Source organism: Seriola dumerili, unplaced genomic scaffold, assembly GCF_002260705.1.
Source record: "Seriola dumerili isolate Sdu_G_001 unplaced genomic scaffold, Sdu_1.0 BDQW01000068.1, whole genome shotgun sequence".
NCBI classification, from domain to species: domain Eukaryota; kingdom Metazoa; phylum Chordata; class Actinopteri; order Carangiformes; family Carangidae; genus Seriola; species Seriola dumerili.
The window spans coordinates 7245831-7260871 of NW_019174323.1; the positions used below are offsets into that span (position 1 = coordinate 7245831).

At 42.3% G+C, this 15041-nt stretch overlaps 1 protein-coding gene across 1 annotated transcript in view; it reads left to right on the forward strand.

Annotated features, from left to right (window-relative positions):
• The first annotated feature begins 2152 nt into the window (after positions 1-2152).
• The window catches only part of cpxm2 (carboxypeptidase X, M14 family member 2), a 28471-nt gene continuing 15582 nt past the window's right edge, over positions 2153-15041 (forward strand). The window contains exons 1-4 of the mRNA XM_022743048.1: positions 2153-2387; positions 5038-5136; positions 10507-10616; positions 13270-13409. Of these exons, the coding sequence (XP_022598769.1) occupies positions 2213-2387; positions 5038-5136; positions 10507-10616; positions 13270-13409 (524 nt within the window). The 5' untranslated portion in view covers positions 2153-2212. The remainder of the gene's footprint in view (positions 2388-5037; positions 5137-10506; positions 10617-13269; positions 13410-15041) is intronic.

Below are 15041 nucleotides of genomic sequence, written 5' to 3' on the forward strand. Positions count from 1 at the left end.
TTGCACCACAGAAAAAACAGCCAAATTTGTCACATGGACATCTTTAAATGGCAGCAGAATAGACAGGAAGAAGCTTACCATGCCATAAGGTAATCGCTCCCACAATGTAAGACCTGTCTGCAGAGGCATCACAGCTACAGTCTAGACATAGACACGACTCTCTGACAGTCGCAGTCGCTTTAAGGTGTGAAAGGAGGGAGGATATTTCATGTGGTAAACTCTTACAGTACTCTTGGCTGCCTTCCTCTCATCCCTCCTTCCGTTTCCTCCCTCCTCCTCCTCCTTCTTCTTCCCAGACAGTTAAGGATGAGTGTAGTCTAGATGGGGAGTGGGTGGGCGATCAGCGACTGCTTGCCAAGCTGGCAAAAGATTGTGCCAGCCGAGCGTGGAGTATTCCAGCCTCGAGCTGTCCACCCACTCCAGATCCTGTTCTTCTGTGACTAGCCTGCAGCCTTTAGCCGCCTCCTTTCACCCTTTCTTTAGACGCTCACTCTCAGACTCAGGTGTAAAGCCTGATTTCCATACAACTTTTTTTTTTTTTGTTTTAGACTTTTCTCTATTCAGTGTCCATCCACATTAGTTGTGTGTAATGAACCGATGCATTTAATTTGGGCAGCGTCCAGGCGGGGCACCAGGCTTGTTATGGGATTATTATCTTTGCCTTAGTTTGTCTCGCCTCAGGTTGATGAAATGTCAGAAGCTTTACTTATTAGTTGTGCGAATGCTCCGTGGAATCCCCACTCCTTATGACTAAATCTTTTAAGCCCAAGGCGAGACATTTCTCTGCTTTGCTATAACTCCACATGCTTCTTAAATGCCAGAGATAACATGTTATGGAGAAACTTTTTTTTCCCCAATTTAACTTAAAAAATCTTCTTAAATTACAATGAAATAAAAAAATATGGTTTTAATCAGTTTGACTCCTGGCTTTGGGCTTTGTTATTGTCTTCTTCTGAAAGTGGGTTTCCATCAGCTGCTGTAGTCATGTCTGTATGTGTGTGTATGTGTGTGTGTGTGTGTATGTGTGTGTATGTGTGTGTGTTTGTGTGTGTGTGTGAGAGACAGAGAGAGAGAGAGTAAGGGAGAGAAAGAGCTTCATGAGGAACAGGCAGCGCTGATGTGATGAGCATTGACACACAGGGCAGCGCTCCATCCCTGTGTTGGAACATGCCTGGATGCTCAGCGGAGGGATTTTTCGTTTAAATTTCAGCCTGGCTTGTTAATGTGTAAATTACTGCAAAGTCCAAACAGGTCTTGGCTGAAAGAAGAACATCCTCAGAAAATGTGGCAGCTTACAGAGGAGCAACAAGTTAATTATCTTTCTCCCAGTAAAGGGATATCATGTTGTGTTATAATAAGTGCAGTAAGTGTACTTTTACTGACAGCTGTGCACCCTGTGATCTGCTGCTCAAACTGAAAAGATCAGATCACTGACTTCTTTGCCAGTTTGGACTTAAAGCACAACCCCTACATGGATCAGGGAGCTTGCCTCTGCTTCTCCTTTGGATACACAGAATTGTAAGCTGGTTAAGAGCTGTTTAAGTCCCTGTGTTGATTCCCCCGCAGGAAAGAGGAAACTTTCCTCTGGTTAGAGAAGCGCCTGCCCCAGACAGAGTGGGAGGAGATGAAGATGAAAGCAGATCCTCAATGTGTCAATGCATGTTTTCCCAGAGAGGTTTCTATCCCCCGTTTCACTTCTGCCCACACCGATGAAATCAGTGCAATGTGTCAGCAGAGTGGACTGGTTTGAATTTGAAAAGAGATCACGAAGAAAACGGTTTCTTTTTGAGTCACCTGCCAGCATCTAAAGGAGAGAAGTGTACTATCCGTCTCCCTGCCTCTTCCGTCTCCTCTCCCTCATCCCCTGCTCTCTGTGTTTCTCCCTCCCTCACTGCATTTTTCCCAGGCTGAGGCGTCCATGGACCCTCTGGCTCCGCTGCTTTCGTCAGTGAGTTGGAGCGCTCTGAGAACTTTGTGAACTCTCCGTGTTGGAGTGAGAAGGGAGACGAAGAGGGAGCAGTTGATGGGACGCAGCCCGGCAACAGCAGCAGGCTCCTCTGGAGACGGCATCAGGACTCTCAGCTGGAGATAATCCCCCCGGGTCATGACAAGACAGCGCCTCAGCCTCCTAACCCCCCTGGCTCTGCTGGGACTCCTCGTGGGGCTTGCAGACCTCAGCTATGGCTCTCCTGGTGAGGATGAGGATTACTACATGCAGGAGCTGCTGACAAGAGAACAGTACAACCAGGTCCAAATGCTGGAGAAGCCTGTGGCCTCGATACCTGACAGGCATGAGCACCCTGGCCATAACCCTTCCAAGAAAGTGCCCAAGGGGAAGGCAGACAGCAGCAGGCAGACGGATAAAACCACAGCTGATGCAAAATCAGGTAAAAGCATTGCCATCTCTAGGCAGCACAACTTTACAGTTAAGTCTCAAACTTTCTTGTGTATTCAGTCATAAAACTTTCTTTTGGAATTCTCCACACCATCATTACCCAGTGCAATCAATGAGCAATACAGGTTTTTTTGAAATGTTACAACACCTGCATCGAGAGTTTTCGCACAGTAGAGGCAACATTTAAGTTAGAAAACTTCAGTTCTGCTGAAACTTTTGAAATAAAGCACACTTATGAGTCAGTGCTGCCACTAGATGACACACAAGTTTTGAGTGAAGTTTTCAATAAAATAAACATGACAGTATTGTGTGAATAGATAAGAAATGATATTGTTTGGTATTAAGCAGTAAAACAACAGTTACATTAAAAATGAGACATAGTTTTGTTTCGTTTTGCAGCAGTTGATGCTTTTCACATAAAAAGCTGAAATAATTTTTCAGAAGTTGCGCCTTATTATGTCAGAGAGCTACTGTTTAATTACTTTTCCTCAACTAACCTGCCCCAGACACGGTTTGATTAAGTGAAACAGAAAATTTAAGGCACCACATTGAACCTTGCTGTCCTCTGGGACTTCAGAGGAGCAGCTGAATTCAATCCACGTGGTGATGGATGTGCAGAGAAAAAAAAAAGTACACGACAACAACAATGACCTCCTCAGGTAGCCCTCCTCCTCACTCCCCCGTACGCATAGATCTGAGCCGTGTTTCTGTGTGTGTGGCTTCTGCAGAGCAGCGGGATTAACAACCTCACGCACAGCAGAGGTCAGGACTGCATTTCATGTCGGAGCCAGAACACATGTGAAATCCACGTTTTTTCCCAAAAGCAGCAAGACCCAGCAGTGCTGTCCTATTATAGTCCGCGTGAAAATGTCTATGAGACTCTGAGCACATGCAGTAGCAGGTTTGTAGGTAGGTTTAAAATCCTGCCAGGTGATTGGAGGACTAGCAGGCATGAGGGTTTCTGTTGGTTGGTGGCAGATAATTTAGAGCAGCTGCGTCGACAGTGACCTCATGTTTCAGGCATCTGGCTTCACATGTCTGAGCAGGGATACCTGCTGCAGGTGGGACTACAGGAGGAATAGTGAAACAAACAGAAGCCACTGCTTCTTTCCTGCATCACACTGCAGCATATTAACAAAGTAAATTCTTGTTTTTAAGCACCCGAGAAAACTGACTGCAAGGACTTTCAAGTAAAATTATTTACAGCATCGTAGTAAGTTTAATAGAATAAAAAGTGGAGACTCTTAAAGGAGCGATTTGTAAGTTTTGCTATTGCTACATAGCTAGCGTTAGCATTAACAGCTGTTTGCTTACCTGACTAGAAGAAATGTTGCGAGTTCAGCATCAAGCTTGATTCCTTTACTCACCGAGAGCTGTCTCCAGCGGTGGAAAGCAACGCCAAAGTTGACTCTTGTTTCTATCACGTCTTTTCCTCCACTGAAGTTAGCATGCTAACCAGCTCGCCCCTGCCGGTCTCGTCACTGTCCGATAGTGACTCACTGTAGCCTCCAATCTTCCCTGAAGACGTAGCGCTGCTCTGAGGGCGTATTATACCCTTTTGTAAACCCAACGATGGCTGAAGCTCTTGTCAAGTGAAAATCACCAGCCCCCCATCAGTTTAATGATTCAGTGTATTTTTGAAGTTTGAAGCATGTAGACATTCAACTCATCTGAAATCATGAAAATTATGGGTTCAATCCAAACCTTGGAGAAACAAGGCACAGATTTTTCTTTTTTTAAGATTTTTTATTCAATATATTGCATATTATATTTTTTATCATTTCCCTGTAAAACCCTATTTCTCTCTGTTATCTGTGTTATTTTATGGTGAAGAAACTTGTACTTTTACTTTGAAAGATTTTGTCTTTTTATTCTAAAATGTCCACATGTGAGCTGAAAAACCTCACATCTATGCCTTCATACTGGAAGTCTCTCCAATTCTATATGAGCAAATATGAGCAAAAATGTACATTTATTGTGTTATTACTCACTGGCATGAGCACTGTACTACAACAACGTCTGAATGATCATATCTCTGTGCTCTCTAAATCCGCTGCGCTTAACCACATACGCAGCTCGGAGCATTGTGGGGGATTTAACCTGTCCCCAGAATGAGACGCGGATAAAGACTTTCAGATGTGAGAAGGATTGTTATCACGTGGGGCCTATCCTGACCTGACACTCGGTCAAATAAAAAGCACACGCCTCGCTTCCATCTTCATTCCCTGGAATGTGCCCCCCCCCCGCCTCCTCATGCAGGGTATTTTCATGATTGATTTGGACCTTGAGACTGTTAATATTATCAGTGCATTAAAGATCTTAAATGAGAGTGCAAATTAAATTGCGCCATCGTCTCCGCCACTGTGAGCGGGGACATACACTGTAACTGACTGTAAGAGTTAAACACTTTCAAACCCTGTGCCTGGAGATTGTCTCTTGGTTCCGTCCCCAATCCTGAATCCATCCATATGTGCAGGACTGAATCCAGAAAAGCTTTTTTTTTTTTTTCCCTTTTCTGTGTCAACACTATTGCTTTCCTGCTCTATGTTGACAACAGTGAATCAGCAATTTTGAATGTGACTCAAGCTTTTACATTCCCCCTTTAAAAAAAATTCCTGTATTCATGTAATTTTCTTCCTTAGTGAAAACACCCAACAAAAAGGCCGAGAAGAACAAGAAGAGCACCCTGAAGACCCCGAACAGCATCTCAGAGGCAGGACAATACAACCCAACAAAAGAAGGTGAGTCAAAGAACCACTGACACTCTCGTTTGTTGTGCGAAATTCATAATCGGCAAAAAAATTCATCCTCCCTCCTCCGACGTTCAGGGGATGATTTCTCCACTTTCACAGGAGCTGTTAGGATGGGGAAAAAGGAAACCAACTTTCTCAGAGATGACAAATATTTTGGAGAGGCGAAGAGTTTTCGGAAAGCAATTTTTCTTTCTCTTTTTTTTTTTTTTTCCCTCCCTGAGAGGAAAAGTCTGGCAATATAAGATGATGCTCTCAGAAGTGGAGTCAAGCCACAGAGGCACTGATGTCCTCTTTGCCTATGAAGCATTGTGTTTGGTTTCCATGGATCACAGTATATTTGCTAAGCTGAAGCCAAGATGCCCCAGTAGCCTTCCTGTCACGTTGGATGACAGATTAAGTTCGCTTGACTGAAAGCGAGATTTAGGGCAAAGCGCGTGTACTTTGACCTCAGACTTTCCACAGCTCTGAACATGCTGATGTTGCCCATATTATACTTTTTTCTTCTTTTTGCACAGTGTGAGACATTTAGCAGAACGGGAAGCTGTATTTAATAATGCTGGGAGGTTAAGATTGGGCGTGGAGACCAATGGAGAATTGATGTGTTTATGTTGAAACTATTGTAAGGAACCTACCGAGGCAGACAGAGAGGCTGCCATCTTTAATTTGCCTCTAGGGGAATGGGAGCAGAAAGTTGGATATTATTGCATGTAGGAAACTGGGAACTCAACGCCGACATGCCTGGCACAAAGAAGCCCACGCAGTTGAGATCTGGACAGCCCAGACTCCCGAAAATCCTGTTTTCATGGTTTGAAACTGTGACTCAACACCAATCTGTTTTCCGAATTCGTTCCAGCGTCTCCTGGTAGCAGCTGATTTATCAGGGTCACACGATTCACACACTTTCTATACATCAAGAGCTCTATTACTCAGCTTAGGAAATTGTTTAGCCTTGAAAATTGTAATTATTTGGCCATTGTTGAAGGTGTAGCAAAGCCTCAGTGGCTGCCACATCCACACATACCAAAACAATAGGGAATTCATTAAACAGGGTTCTAAGACGAGCAGTGATTTTCAAAGTCTGATTCAGCGGATGTTTCAGCAGCTCATTCATTATTCCCATCAGTCGTCAGAGAAACGTGTTGAAACAAGATGTTTCTGCCGAGATATGACAGTTTATCACATGTACAGTCAAGCTACAAAGGCTGAGGTTGACAAAATGCTATTGAGGGTTTTTTGAAATATTGGTCTGTTGAAAAGTCAAAATTGCATCAAGGGTTGCTGTGCAGCTGTCTGATGATTTGTATTATGATTTATCCCTCAAAGTAAGATTGTGTAACTTTGGAAAAAAAAAAAACACAAAAAAAACGAATGAAAAGCTGAATTCATGATCAATAAAACGCTCAATCAAACACATTCAGGAAAATTGCTATTACAGCTTATAGTGGCAAATCTCAGCTCCTGTTTCGATTGTTCCAAGTGTATCAGTTAAAAACGGGTCAAGAGCTCTTCGTGTGGGAGCTTACGGTACATAAACATTGTAACATGAATTAATTACACTCCACCAGATGTGAAATAAGAACTTGTGATACATAACCTGACTAAACTTTGATCCCGGAATTGGTTTTGGCTTTTAGCAGCAGCATATGAAGCCTTGACTGTGTGTTTTGTCATTTCTATTATACATTATTGTTGAATCCAGATGCTGTGTTCCTGTGTGGGTCCTCTCGTGAAGGATTGCATACAGATGGTGATAATGATTTAGGGCTTTGCAACATGGCGGACGCCCATCTTTTTTTTTTTTTGTCCTGCTAACCTTGATCCTTTGGGCTGCTTCGAGGGCCGGGTTGTCCCTAATATGTTGTGATCGTTCCATTCAGAAAGCCCGTGGACTTACAGTATGTGTCTGATTCCAAAAGGATTTTAAATATAGACATAAAGGGTCACAAGTGGAGCAACACATGTTTTATTGCTGTATAGAGTTACTGTAGATACTGCTCTTACTGGTCCTACCACTGTCTTTGCTTCTGGCTTGTTAATCAACTTTTTACACCCGAGTTTTACAGCGGCAGCTAATTTGGTCTCAAGCTATGTTTTCTTTATGCACCAAACATAAATTCCCTCATGCGCGTGTGGATTTTGGAAGCTGATCTTCTTTGTCTGTGGCTTCTCTAAAAAATCACAGTGCATGTGATTGACGATTGACTTCAGTGGCTCAGACATATCAGGCTGATGGAAGAGTTATAAAACGCAAAGCCAGCTTCCTCTACGGACATAAATATTTACATTACTGCCAACTTCACATGCATGTATATATATATATACTGTAATAGAAAATGTCCAGTATCTGGACTGCTACTGCTACTATCTACAGTATTCTTGAGGAAAATTCCTTTGTCCTCTTTGTGCCTGTTTCACCTCTGAGTGTTCATTGTGAAGCCAGTCCTGGCTGTGTGACAGCGACATGTGAAGCATATGTTCAAACAGACCGGTGCCCAATCGGAAATTCTTGCTCTGAAATTCCGTTGCTGTGGTCCAGGGAAGTCTGCAAACCACTCCATCTGACCCAAAGAGCCACTGGGCAACGGGAACTTCACACGTCAGCCTTGATTTGTCCATTTGGCCCTCGCTGGGCGATATTCATTGTGGTGTAAACGATGAGCCAATCTCACACAAAGAGCTCTATTTAGTGACCACCATCTCAGTTACTGCAGTCACTTAAAGGCAGGCATTTGTTCAAATGAACTGCAAACTCCCTCCAGCAGCAAATTAAAACATTCTTAAGTGATGTGCAGCCTTCTCTTTTTAAAACTGTGTTTTTCCAAAATAAAGGCAGGAATGCCTCAAATACAGCCGCCTGCCTGACAGACCACTGCTGTGGCGTCAGTGGCTGCAACAGGATAATTGGCACGCTCATGGAGTTAATTACAGTATGATTATTCATATTGATGAATGCTAATTGCCATCATCAGTACCGCCAGTAAAGATATGAGCCATGGGACTCATTGCATTGATCGATCAGGCTCTTTTAGAGACCTGCACTGTGCTTTATCATCATCTACAGATATGAATTTATGATTTAGGATTAAAATTCAATTCTAAAACAATAAGTTTAAATAATTCAATTTAACAACAGTTTTGTAAGACTGTTTGAACGTGGCAACAAAAGACAAATCACACAGTGGATATTTAAAATCTTTCAAAAAAATAGATGAGGAAAGCAAGTCTGAAAAAATGAAATGACATATCCCATGACAAGATGAGTGGTGTTTGCATTGTGGCATTTCTGCACGACTAAGCATGAGGCCACACAACATGCCTAGAGCAAGACATCAAGGTCACACAAACACACAGACACACACACACACACACACACACACACACACACTGCAGTCTGAATCACAGCTCCCAGTCATCCCATACAGTGACTACTGCCTCCGCTTTAGGTGTCCCCAGCTAACTCCACATCACAATAACTTCACACACATCACAGTCAGTTTACTAGTAATGGGGAGTACCACTGAGTCAGTAGAAGCAGGTCTGAGGCTGTGTCTGTATCTGGCACTACATTTACCCTCGCCCCTTTTTATTTGGGTGTCTGACTTCTGAACATGAAATTCATCCACTGCATAATCCCACTTTGCAATGCACCACATTTTATACAGTAGATGCAACCCACTGCTGCACAACTCAGCAGCTGACGACATAAAACGATGATGATGATGATGATGATGATAAGTCAGAAATCTCACTTCACTTCTCACTATTTAGTGTCTATTCCAAAGGGAGTGGTGAGTGAGTGAGTGGATGAGGGAATGATTTTGGACACAGCCCGAGTCAAGTCTGAGAAAATAACCCTGTAACCCAGATGAGGTCACAGTGATGTCATCAAGGTTATTTCAGTTTGGGCTTGGACACTTTAAAACACAGAAAGCCTTGTTATAGCAGGAGACGTGGACTTAGGACACTGGCGTTTATAGCAGTGAGGGTCAAACAAGAAGACGTGATTAGGTTGCATCATGGGAACAGTTGAATCCACAGCTCTTGGAGCTTGACCCTCAGCAGAAACTAAAGGTCAGGATTTTTCTGCCTCTGCTCTAATCTGTCTGTACGCCAACCATATGGGAGTTGCTGTGAGACTCTGCAGGAGCCGTAGGTAGTTTGTTTTAGATATCTTACAGGAATTTGTGCAAAAACTTGAAGGATCACACCACTTTTTTTTATGATTTTGACCTGTTTGTCACTTTATCTGTTGCTATGACTGGCACCAAAACTCTCTTAGTCCAACAGTGCACAGCAGTGTTTGAGCATACAGTGAGCTGTGTTAAGTAAATGTATGGTGATGTATGAGAATTAACCTTCTGTTAATTTAATCCAATCCTTATTTATTCATTCTACAGCCTGTGGATTACTGTGAAAAACAAAATCTAACTCTCATCATCCGTGAAAGTCCATTATCCAATAACGGCTGAAAATCATAACAATCACTTCCTGACATTGAAAGAGTTTCCTCTCATTTTATGGTTTAATCAAAACCTTTGAAAATACAAGTTTTGTGTCCGCAGCTGCTGCAATGTCCCATTTTCTCTCTTTCAATATAATCATATTGCTCCAGTCATTTTTAAACTATTTAATCATGTATTCAGGGTGCAGTTAGATGGCTGTGATAGGTGTGCATTGCAAAATTACCCCAAAAAAAAGGAAAAAAAGGGGGAAGCTTTCATAGTGTACAGTCATTAATCACCCATGAAGCTTGACACGTTTTGAAATTCACAGCAGTTGAAACATCAAAGTCTCCGTCACGCTGTTAAAACTCCATTTCATTCATTCAGGCTTCTTCCTTTTGTTGTTTGATTTTCCAGGTTTTTTAGAGAATGGGTTGTTTATACGCAGCATTGTGTGCACATGCGGTTCAGTTTTTGTTGTGTGTGTGTGCACGTGTGTATGCGTGTGTGTGTGCGCGTGTGTGTGTTGTCGAGAGGCAGAACAAAGAGACATCAACACAGATAATGGCCGCTATGATAGCAATCGCATTCAGCTTTAATTTGGGCGTTTCACATTATTAGATGAAGCTGTTCACTGCTCACTATGTGTTGACTGCATTAGCCTTTCTCAACAGAGCTTGTATTATTAGCTCTCCTCAGTTGCAAACAGACTGCAGCTGCTGTCTTGTTTGCTTCACACATTTGAGCTCAAGTCCAAATTGCTCATTACTGTTGAGTCATTTTTGTCAAGCTATTAACGAACGCATGCATGGGCCCCTGACTCAGGTGCTGTGCAGAAAGCAACGCTCCTGTAGCGAAGCAACACATGATACATAACATTACCATCACATGCCAATTTATCATTCTCATCACCCAGAATGCCCTCCTATGGGATTGGAGACGCTGAAGATTGATGATTTCCAGCTTCATGCTTCAACTACGAAACGCTACGGCCTTGGTGCACACAGAGGTCGTCTTAACATTCAGGTAAGACGGGAATATAAAGTGTTGGCGTAGCTTGAGTAAGCTTACCAGAAGTATTGGGGCTCACGTTACACCCTGGCCAATCTCACCTTTCCTTGGATGCCTTCATGTTTGGTGGAATCATTTTCCAGCAGCAATACAAAAAAAATACGGCTGGGAGACGGTATCTTTTCATTTTGATATCTGTTTAAGTTCATATTAATGCTCCTTGGAAAGATGTCTGCTGTGATAAGTTGCTTCTCCTCAGTTAAATGTGGATGACATTATCATTCTATTTCAGCTCACAGCATATTTTTAATACTTCAAAGCTAACCCAACATAGAAAGTAATAGTGTTGCCATCAATACCAGGGGCAAGTCCCCAAACCTAATAAAAAAGGACTGGCATCTGGGAGAAGAGGTATTTCCTGTTAGTGCAAGCTGTGCTTTGAGGGTATTAGCCTGCGTACAGTCTGCAGCGAGCCTCATCCTCTGCAGGCTGCGCCGCGCCGAATCCAACGGCACAATTAATGAAACATACACACACATGCTGTTAATTCACTCAAGACAGCGGGGGCACTATGTTTCAGGAAACCAGCAAAACAAAGGATTTATTGTTTGCTGCGCGTGCACCCCTGTGCATGTATGTGTGCACGTCGGGAATCGTGGCGGGACAGAGATAGTGTCCATTCTAGAGCACAATTATCTGTAAATCAGGAGAAACACATCAAAAGCAGATGTTGCCTGTTGAATCGGGCCTGTGGCCAGTGGACTTGGTTTATTTCCACTTTTGTAGCTGCGACAGTTTGTTTAGGTTCCAGACACCAACAGTACTGGGATGAATTTAACTTGCTCTTGATATTGAGAGACACACACCAACAGGCACAACTGAAAAATTACTGAGATAGCACATATCCTGTAAAATTGTAATAAGTGCAAAAGAAATGTTGATGAAAGAAAGCTACCCTGCAGCAAAATACATATAGCAATAGACAATTATGGTATACATGTGCCAGATTTTTTTCATTCAAGCAAGTAGTTCATGGAAGCTCCTGGATCTGCACCTGGATGTGGATTGGCGTCAAAATGTAATCACTTGTTCCGTGGCCAAACCTTCATTCATATTTCACTGAAATCTGTTACAGACGTTCTGCTACAGTAACTACCAGACAAACAGAACATTAAACTAAACCTATCATTTGCAACTCTCGTCCATTTTCAACAACAAACTTAGTTTATGCATTTTGGCTTTAGGAATGTGGTGCACTTACGTCTGGAACGTGCGTCTCCTTGCTGCACGTTAATGAAAAAGTAAAGGATTGTTCACGTGACTTTTTTTTGTTTGTTTTCCCATTTCGAACCCGCATTCCGACACAAAGTCGGATCAGCCAATCAGCTTCTTTGACAACAGGAAGATGTGTGTCGGGCTTCTCTAACAGGCCTTTGCCACCTATGAGGAGTTGACGGGGATCTTTGCAGGAATATGACATTTGCATTCATTCAAAAAATTCTCAATAATCCAAAATTTACTTCATTTACTTTTCAGGATAAAGATTTTTAAATTCATTTCTACAAGACACAACACATAGGGCCACATTCATTGGAGGAGAGCTTCAGTCAACACCAAACACATTTAAAATGAATGAAACATAATACAGTGATGTTGAATATTAACCAAATATAGATCACAAAACCTCAAATGTGTCAGGGCATCAGTAAGTAGTGATATTAGATTTACATAATAAATTACCTTTAACTCATCTTTGAAGTGAGAATATGTAAATGGAGACGTGTTACATCCCATTCGTCCGTTTTCTTACGATTCTGTGTTTAGGCATAACGAGAAAGGCCTACTTCAAAGTGACTCGGCAGTTATGATAAAGAGGCAGCGATATTATAGACTCAGCATGTACAGAACTGTGTGTCAACACAATGTTTAAGTTCGGATGAAGTAGATGAACAATGTGGCCTGTCAGCATACAGCATGTGCGTGACGGTTCGCACCATCTCGCTCTGAGCCAACATTGTCAACTGGTGCAGCACAAGGCTTTACGGATGGAGAAGCATTTTAATGCATTATAATTAGTTTAACATTTTCAGCTGTTGAACCGAGCTAGCGAGCGTTAAGAAAACGTGTCCTCACGTTACATCAGTGACACGTCACAGCGCTAAAACTGTTGCAGAAAATTCAGGAATGCTGGGGTTTGGGAAAGAGGCAGCCCTGTCTCACAGATGTGTCCGGAGTTCATTTTCTGTAAGTCAGCTTCACCGGCCTTGTTTTGCCCTTGTTATCTCCCTCTAGCCCAGTATGAGTTGTGTAGGCTGCACCTGTTTTATACAGACCATATACTGTCTTCATCATGGTAGAAAACACATTTATCAGGCCTGGCTGATTCTCATCTAGACAGCATAGTTTAGATTGTCACAGGATCAGATTGAAACATCTCAGCCTTGTTGAGTTTTGCACACGTCACCCTCTCCACTGTCAACACTTGAATAATAAGCTTTCATAAATTTTTAAGAAAGCCAAGTAGAGCCTGTCAGTACAGTGCTCTGTACCATGCATAGACTGTGTGTGTGTGTGTGTGTGTGTGTGTGTGTGTGTGTGTGTGTGTGTGTGAGTCAACATGTACATCTGGAATAAAACTGTGCTCCACGCGGCTGTTTCTGGCCTGCAGGCAGGCCTTTATGAAGATGACCTCTATGACGGGGCCTGGTGCGCGGGGAGAGATGACCCGCTCCAGTGGTTCGAGGTGGATGCCAGGAGGCTGACAAAGTTCACAGGGGTCATCACACAAGGCAGGAGCTCCCTCTGGTCGTGAGTAGGAACCCTGCAGACATGCATGGAGAGTTGCAGATGGTCGCACAGTGAGGATGGGGATTTTCTTGTTGTCCAAGCTGACTTGAAAGGATAATTGTGGGGGGTGGGGTTTCGTGCCAGTTTTCCTAAGTTGCTTCAAATCCCGGTGATGTCTGTCTTGAAGTTGTTTTAAATCATTTCATTTTTGTAGAACACGAAAAGCAATTTCCACAGAGCCAGATAATCCAAGATATTTAATATGAATCTTCTCTTAAGCTTTGTCATGTTTTTGTTTGCAAAAGTTGGTCAGGGCAGGCATCGTGCTCCACATTATTCACTCAACTTATCTCAGACCAACACTATAGTCCATATAAGAGCAGGATGGAAGAAAGATAAAATATGAATGGAAAATATGCAAAATAGATTATTATTATTTAGATTTTTATCTTATGCATTGTGTCTGACTAATCACCTTCAGTTTACAAAGATAAATTGAACTCCCCTCATGGAAATAGACTGTCTGGCTGGCCGACTGTCATTTTATTGGTAACATACTTAGATTAGCAGTTAATCTTGTCAAGTTTGTAGGATTCATCCTCTGGGAGGTATGACTGTTGATACAAAATTTCATGGCAATCCATCCAATATTTGCTGAGATAAAGTCAGTCCAGATCAAAGTTGTGGCCAAAGTGACAGACCAAATTTGCTGTCCATAGAGCCGTACCACTACAACCACTTGGCTAATGTCAGCCCAAAAACACGTACATGGCCAAATTAAATATGGCATGAGTTTCAAAATGACTATGGGAAATGAAAACTGGAAGTAGACCGTCAGCAATAATTGCTCCAAAGCTCCAAATGTCTCTTAGATTTTCCTTTAAACCCAAGTGGAAAATTTGACTTTCACAAATATAAACAAAACAAGCTTTTCAATCTCATTCCACATGGCGCCGATCCTTCACTGGTGTTTGCCCTTTTCACAAGTCTTTTCTGATCCCCTCACTGTGGGATTGAGGATTTATTGATTGGAGTGCAGCCTCATTCTTTCATGTCTCTTAAAAGGTCACCACATTATAAAAATAACACTGGAGGAAATAGATTTTACTGGACTGTAAGCTGGTTCATCACACTCAGATGAAGGGTAAAAAAAGGGGGGGGTATAACAAGTAGGGATTATTTATGACTTTAATTATATACATATACTTTCTTTAACATATACTCTAAATTTGGAAATCACCTACTCACCTCTGTCGCCTCAGTTACTATACTAGAGTGTAAATTATTTTGTACAGTTTTTAAGGTAAAGATAAAATATGTAGACTCATGCATAATTGTAGAGTAGCACTCTTTCTGACTCTGGGTCAGTTTTCACCTAGCTCCTATAGGTCGTATCAGCAATAAATGTGTGATAGATCGTTCAGGTTGAAGGAAAACAATAATAACACTGGGTCAAAACATCCATTGTCTCGGGTTTGGTTTGGTTTACTGCCCACTATCCACTGAACAAAGTTAACCCGGTGTTATGTTGACGCTAGATTGAATTTGTGTCAATTCTGACCCTTTATGCTCACATGCGCACAGAAAACACATGCTGTACAGTACATAGCTGAGCTCTTCATGAGCTCTTCAGAAATCCACTCGAGGCTCACA